The 6,752-nt window shown below is 37.5% G+C and overlaps 2 protein-coding genes across 3 annotated transcripts in view; both read right to left on the bottom strand.

Annotated features, from left to right (window-relative positions):
• The window catches only part of bcap29 (B cell receptor associated protein 29), a 10,621-nt gene extending 8,326 nt beyond the window's left edge, over positions 1-2,295 (bottom strand). The window contains exons 1-5 of one of the 2 annotated variants that reach the window (XM_015033485.1): positions 2,141-2,295; positions 1,601-1,701; positions 1,095-1,195; positions 565-712; positions 162-297 (exon numbers count right to left, since the gene is read on the bottom strand). In XM_015033485.1, coding sequence (XP_014888971.1) covers positions 162-297; positions 565-712; positions 1,095-1,195; positions 1,601-1,692 — 477 coding nt within the window. In that variant the 5' untranslated portion in view covers positions 1,693-1,701; positions 2,141-2,295. The remainder of the gene's footprint in view (positions 1-161; positions 298-564; positions 713-1,094; positions 1,196-1,600; positions 1,702-2,140) is intronic. The other variant, XM_015033484.1, reaches the window with a different exon arrangement.
• Positions 2,296-3,459: 1,164 nt separating this feature from the next.
• dus4l (dihydrouridine synthase 4-like (S. cerevisiae)) lies at positions 3,460-6,110 on the bottom strand. The gene is made up of 6 exons (XM_015033480.1): positions 5,751-6,110; positions 5,526-5,647; positions 5,283-5,400; positions 4,951-5,073; positions 3,888-4,114; positions 3,460-3,794 (listed from the first exon to the last, which is right to left on the bottom strand). The coding sequence occupies exons 1-6, from the start codon at positions 5,846-5,848 to the stop codon at positions 3,529-3,531; spliced, it is 954 nt and encodes a 317-aa protein (XP_014888966.1). The 5' UTR covers positions 5,849-6,110; the 3' UTR covers positions 3,460-3,528.
• Positions 6,111-6,752: the final 642 nt, after the last annotated feature.

The following is a 6,752-nucleotide window of genomic DNA, read 5'->3' as shown; positions in this document are numbered from 1 at the left end:
AAAAAACACAAAACCCAAACACAACAGAGAGAAAAAACAAAAAAAAAAAAAAAAAAAAAAAAAAAGAAAGATCGGCACCACAAAGAAGGAAAAACATTGCAAACAATAAGAAATAAAAATCTTCATTTACTTTAGTAACTGGAAAAATAAGTGAGGCCTACCCTTTTCAGCAGCTCATTGTCCTTTGTGTACTTCTCCACTGCTTTATTAGCATCATCAGCCTGCATTTGCAGAGCAGCTGTGGTCCCCGACACGGCCGCCAACTGATTAATTAAAGTGATCACTCGCTTCATAACCCTGCAAACAACAGCAGAGCATAAGGGGACAGCAAGGCAGCACTTACCTGAGGATGATTGACAGAGCTAAGACTCTCCTCCCAGCTCTGATTGGTTGTTTCAGACCGGGAAGCATTTGCTTTATTCACTGATTATTTAGTATCATATTATAAGGTCAGGACATAGTGTTAACAAATATGTAAAAAGCATTTGTTTTTTTTAACAAAAGTTACATACTGCATCTTTAAACAGACGGTTGGGTTTACAGTAAATTAATTTGGAAACTCACAGCCAGAGGAAGACTGCGAAACCAGAGATGTAGAGGTTCCTTTGAGCCCGGAAGAGCTTCATGTGAAGGTGGTCAAACATGTTTGGTTGCACTTTAGCATCTGTGCCAATTTCTTTACTTGAGTATTTTCTGACCTCTCGTACGGCATCTGAAGAAAAACAAAAAGAACTGAGGATCTGTAGATGATATTTAGAGAGAAAAGTGCTGCTTAGTTTGAACATTTTTTTTGGAATCCAAGTCCAAGGATTGCTGTTGTGTCGGACACCTGTCCCAAAAATAAAAACAATCCAAAACAAATAAAAGAAATACATAAAAAATATTGGTTTCTTGGTATTGTTAATGCATTTCAAGAAAAATGGTTAAAATCAACAGTAGGTGAAATTTCCTAAATATCACGATTATTTAAATATTTCATCAAAATACTTAAATACATGCGAGTATGGGATTGTTTGTTCATGAGTGCAATGTCAAGGCAAGATAGCCCAAAAATTGCGGGTAGCATGGATTGGGCCAGAGACATTTACTCTTACCAAGAAAGAGAACAATAAGGACTATGATCATGGTGAGGAAAACTTTGTTCCAGAATCTCGCCATCCAGCTCCAAATTCTTAGCTGGAAAATACTCTGCCATCTGCAAGGGGGGAAAAAAAAGAAACATTGTTCAGAAACTTGTGTCTATTCCTGTATGTTGCGACATCTGTCACAAAGTGTATTTAGATTATGTTACATTATGCTCTAGCAGGGTGGCAAGTACTCAGCTGAAATTCAGCTTATTTTGAGGATGGGCAAAAAAGGAGTATTAAAAGTACACTCCTTAATATTAATGTACTGCTTTTCTCGTCCTACTCTATACTCAAGATAGAAGTTTTGCATGGAGATGAGTGAAAGCCACAACTTACACCAGCGCATAACTATTTCATTGGCGCTATTCAAAAAACTAAACTGAAATATTAGGAATGTGCTTCAAAATAATATGTCACTACTTGGGCCAAAAAAAAAAAAAAGAAATATCTCATCCAGGTACTTCCATTCCTACCTTCTGGCTGGAATGAAAGGTATGCAGAGGATGAGAATGACGACAATCTCTACATAGAGAAAGAGCGCCACAGCAGTCCACTGTAAAGTCATCTTTCAATTCTGAAAATAATGAAACACAGATAAGATTAAGAGCCTTCAAAACAAGTTTAACCAGCTTCACGTATGAACACATTCTTAACTCACAAGACATAAGCTAGAGCACAAATGTGCTAAGAATGTGCTTCTTAGCTAGTTTTGCAGAAAATAGAACCTAAATCCCTTGTTTACAAATCACAGAACTTTAACTTGCAGGTGTTGCTTTTCGAATGCAACTGAGAAAAAAAGGTTTTTATATGAAATAAGAGCAGATTCCAAAGTGTTTAACACAAAGTTAATTTGTGCAGTGAAACACCGTTTTCATATCTGACAAATCTTGTCTAACCCACTTACTGCTTAGGCTAGTGCTACTGTTAACAAGGAAATGACGCCATGAACAGAATTTAGATTAGCAGTAAATACAGCGTTCAGGTTGTATTTTGCTTTTACAACTACGACTTACCAGTAAATAGCCAAAACGCTAACTGAGGAGGAGTTTCTTCATAGAGTAAAGTTTGTCTTCCTGTTTTACCTCTTCCTGTTTCAGCCTGATAAGTACTGATAAGTACGCTTCGGCTTCCTCGCCCCGTAGAAAAGACACGTTAGCGCGTCCGCCATATTTGGAGTGGCATATTTGCTTTGTTTTGATAATTTCACATTGTTTGGAAACTGGAGCATTTTTTAAATAAAAAGAGACACCAAACTTTAGAATCAACTAATTTTAGCTAATTTGTACACAATAACATAGGTTCATTTTACTGTGACAGGGGAAAAATGAACACTGTATCGAATAAAACTAAATCTTACATTAGATCTTAATTTACTTCTTTAAATATACTACTACTACTAATATACTACTAAATATGTACTAAAGTACATATTTTCGATAAATAGACATTCTGTTTACATGATAATATAAAATTACTAAAAAGCTATCTAGACCCTTCAGTATATAGCCCTTTTTGTTAAACCATGACGCCATTAAATAAAAACACTGAATACTGCCAGACATGCAGAATAAGAATAAATATTTTTATATATCAACATTTGTTCTGAAACCTTTAAGGGTGTAATCTGTAGGGAGGAATACTTTTTTTTTTTTATCACAAATGAGTGAAACCAAATACTGTCAATGAGTGAAACTATTGACAGTATTTAGTTTTGGCTAATGGATTCATATTTTATATGTTCATTTACTTGAATCTACCGTGAAGAACTTATTGCTGCTTAAATTGAATAGATAACAAACCACTGTCAACTTTATACAGGTGGCTGCGTAAGGCTCAAGATGCCACTCAAAATATGACAACTTCTGACGTACAATATGACGTTCGACACGTTCCCGCTTTTACGTTCCGTTTTAAATTGTTATAAATGTTTTGGTTTGGTTTAGTTTGGTTGAGTTTTGTTTGTGAAACGCCATGTATTCATGTTTGAAATACCTAATGCTATTTTAAAAGACATAAAAACTAGCGTTGTAGGTTTCTATGCATTTAAACAAACGCCAATAATTTTACATTAAGTGTTCTGGTTAACTTGCCACATGATGATAGTTTTAAATTCAATAATATTAATCTTTTTATGTCTAAAAAACTGGATACATACAAACAAAACAGTTTTTTGGTATAAATGTTAACATGAAAGGCCATCCATCCATTATCTAGCCACAGTTGTCCTTGCAGAGTTGGGCAGGGTGCTGGTTGAAAGAACACCATTAAAAAAATAATTAATAGAAAACATTTACACAAGCATGAGGAAAATACCTAAGTAAAGATGATAATAAGGACAAAACTTTAAACTTTTATTCACCATAAAAATACTAAAAAGTAAAGTGATGATATTCATTAATGCTCATGTTTCAATATCTTGAACTGTCCCATATGTGTTCTGGAGGTACTCTATTACAGAAGAGGTACTGGACAGGGAATTGAACACCTTTCTCTCAGGCTGGGAGGTGACCCTTTCCAGCATGTAAATAAGATGATGATGAAAGCATGTGAATGGAGTGCCCTGCTCAACGGAAATGTCCACCCAGTCCCATATGCACTGCAGCGGAGTATCCTCATATCCTGCAAACATGGCGGGGTTGGCCAGCAAACCCCGAGCGGCCATCACACCTGCACAGCGCGGCCCAAACAAGGAAAGCATTAGAAACTAAAGGAAACATGCTGCTAGTCATGAATGTATGACGGCTGGTCAAGCAAACATACCATCCACACCAGTAAGCTGGTGAGTAGACTCCACATCACGAAGGTACTTTATGTCTCCATTGGCAATGACAGGAACTGATACACTGTCCTTGATTGTCTTTATGGCGTCATAATGAACTGGTTGGTGGCGTTCCTCTGCTGTACGACCATGGACTGTTATCCACGACACACCAGCTGATTCAGCCTTCTGACACAGATCCACCGTCCTCCTCAAGTCCTTGTGGATCCTGTGGATGCAGTAGTTTCTTTAGAACAACACTGTAAAACAAACTGCTACTTAGAATTAAAGTGGCAAAAGCCCCTTTAACCCCTTTAAGTTTCCACATTTTGTCACGTCACAACCACAGGTGACAGGAAAATGAAGCAGTCGACAAACATCTTAACTAATAGATATTTGAACTGTTAAGTTTGACTTACCTACCATAGGCCTCGCTATGCTATGCTATGCCTTGCTAATCAGTTAGGTGGAGAGCTGTGTTCTGTACAAAAATTTTACAACGTTTGTATAGATAGAGCTTTCTTTTTTTAGGACTGTCCATATAGATGAATGGCCATATCTTGATAGGGTAGGTTGTGCTACACTCCTCCTTTCCATTTTTGAATAGTGCTTAAAGTTTTTTCATTTTGCCTTAGAACATAATCCTGCTTTAAATGTGTCCACAATTTCCTCCATGACCTATTTTGTGCATCTCTTCATGATGCTGCTATAGAACTGAGGCCTTTATAGAACTGTTGGATTTGTCCTGAGATTAAATTAAACACAGACAGATTGTTTACTAAGTAGGTGGGTGATGTAGGCAATGTGTTGCACTGGATTTGAATTATGGGTAACAGGACAAAGGAGACTGGCTAGAAATTTGTAAAAATAAATAAACAAATAAAACTTTGAAGACCACATATAATTCCTCTTCTAGCTTGTCTGATGCACTACGTTCTACTTTCTGTTGGTTGATAATATAATCCCAAGAAAATTAAGGTTTGTGATTGTAGGGGTATGGATACTTTTACAGGGCCCTTTAAAGGTTACATGACCAATGAATTATCCAAGTGCTACAGGGCTTACCTGATCTTGATGGATGCTGTGTAGTTTGGATTGTCCACCTGGTTTCTGACGTGTCTCACCATGTCTTTAACAAGCTCCGGCTTGTTAATGAGGCATGCACCATAACCAGATGACATAGCCCACCTGAAAACACACCAGATAAACTAATCAAATAATTTGCAAGGTTCAGAGATTCGCTCAGAGGGCATTGAGTTGAACACATTCGTGCATAATTGTCCCTAGAACATGAATCAGTACAGGCAAACATTTGTGTTTGCCTGTACTGTAATGATAGAAATTAAACATAAGTAAAAGCTATACTGGCTTAGGGCTTCTGCCCCCATAAGCAGCACCTCTGCGGACAGCCACAGTTGAGGTCAACTCCATCTGAGAAAGGTGCCACCACGCAAGCTGCATCAGCCAGGGTCTGAGCATCATGGGCAGCAAACTGCACTATGAGGGGTCGATCACCTGAGGACAAGTTAGTATTTCTATTCATCCCATCACCAAACACAATCAACTTATCAATTTCAATTAATTATTTGCGCACTGTTATTGAAGAAGTAATGGATGATATTTAGAGTGAGAGCACTCACGTTCATTGGTGGTAAACTCGCTGTCTCTGGCTTTGACAGATCGTAAAAAGTCAGTTGCAACTATCATTGGGGTAAAGCAGATGTCACAGTTGTACTTCCTGACTAGAGACCTGAACGCCAACCTGTGAGAAACAGATATTAGCAGCAACAGACACGCGACAAATGACAACCTTTGGAGATCAAACTGAGTTATCTATTGCAATGCTAGCTACAGAAAAATCTTACTTTGAATATCGAACCATAGGGGCGCAGATCTTCAGGACTTTCCCCTGTTCAAACATGTCCATGATGCTGCTGCTGCTGTTAACGCTGCCTGTCTTCATTCTTCATGTACAACTTGGTAGCCACACGCTAACTATCCGGGTTTCAAGCAGAGTACATTGATTGAAAAACTAACACTACAGCCTGACATCTATATCATTGTTTTCGTAATAAAGTGGAGGCTGGCATTCAGCACGAAAATCCTCTCTCAGACGTCCATTGGTGGGAAAACAAATCCTCCGGTGTGTGGAAAGTGGAAACAACCGAGGAGCCGCGCGTACGCTGGCAGGAAACGTGGGCGTGTTTAGACCTCTGAACCGAAACGTCACACAACACAGCGTCAGCTTCTTCATTTTAAAAATTATTTTATTTTTGTCGGTATTAGAACGACTACCAAAGTAACAAATGATAGTAGAAAAATTAAAATAGTAAAATAATAATAATAATAATAATAATAAAACATTAACGTTTTTTTTCCGGTTTTACTTCGACGTCATGCTGGCTTCAGAGTCCCTAGGAAAAAAATCAAAATTCCTGATGTACCTCCAAAAAAGTTGGCTAATGTAGGATACGTGGAGACTTGATCTTAAATTGGAACATTTGGAAATAAAATAAAAAATAAAATAAAATAAAAACATAAAAGTAGACTATGTAATGTCAACTTCAATCTTCAAGTCAACTAATCTTTGAATAAATAAATGTAATCTCAGCGCCTGACACAAAAACTATCAAATATTTAAATTGCAGGAGGGCAGGGATTATGCGGAACCTTTTACCCTACTGAAAGGGAAAGAACCGAAGGTGAACAGGCAAAATCAAGACGTGCTTAAAAACGTTTCAGCTGTGTCCGGCGTAGTTCAGCATGTGCTAAATAATGACAAATAAAATGATCTGAAAATCATGAGGTAATAGTGCCTAAAAAAGCAATGATATACTTCTGGTACATGAATGGCATTAATAGATCTA

The sequence above is a fragment of the Poecilia latipinna genome, unplaced genomic scaffold (genome assembly GCF_001443285.1).
Source record: "Poecilia latipinna isolate Pla-1442-1.1 unplaced genomic scaffold, P_latipinna-1.0 Scaffold270, whole genome shotgun sequence".
In the NCBI taxonomy this organism is placed as follows: domain Eukaryota; kingdom Metazoa; phylum Chordata; class Actinopteri; order Cyprinodontiformes; family Poeciliidae; genus Poecilia; species Poecilia latipinna.
Note: the sequence above shows the minus strand (reverse complement) of the source record. Positions and strands in the feature narration are given on the sequence as shown.

Excerpts from the sequence above, each read along its gene's own strand:
- dus4l (XM_015033480.1), bottom strand. The coding sequence starts at position 5,848 with ATGAAGACAGGCAGCGTTAACAGCAGCAGCAGCATCATGGACATGTTT. Across the intron at positions 5,648-5,750 it reads CCTATGGTTCGATATTCAAA|GTTGGCGTTCAGGTCTCTAG; the intron begins GTAAGATTTTTC and ends TGTTTCTCACAG. Across the intron at positions 5,401-5,525 it reads CGAGTTTACCACCAATGAAC|GTGATCGACCCCTCATAGTG; the intron begins GTGAGTGCTCTC and ends ACTTGTCCTCAG.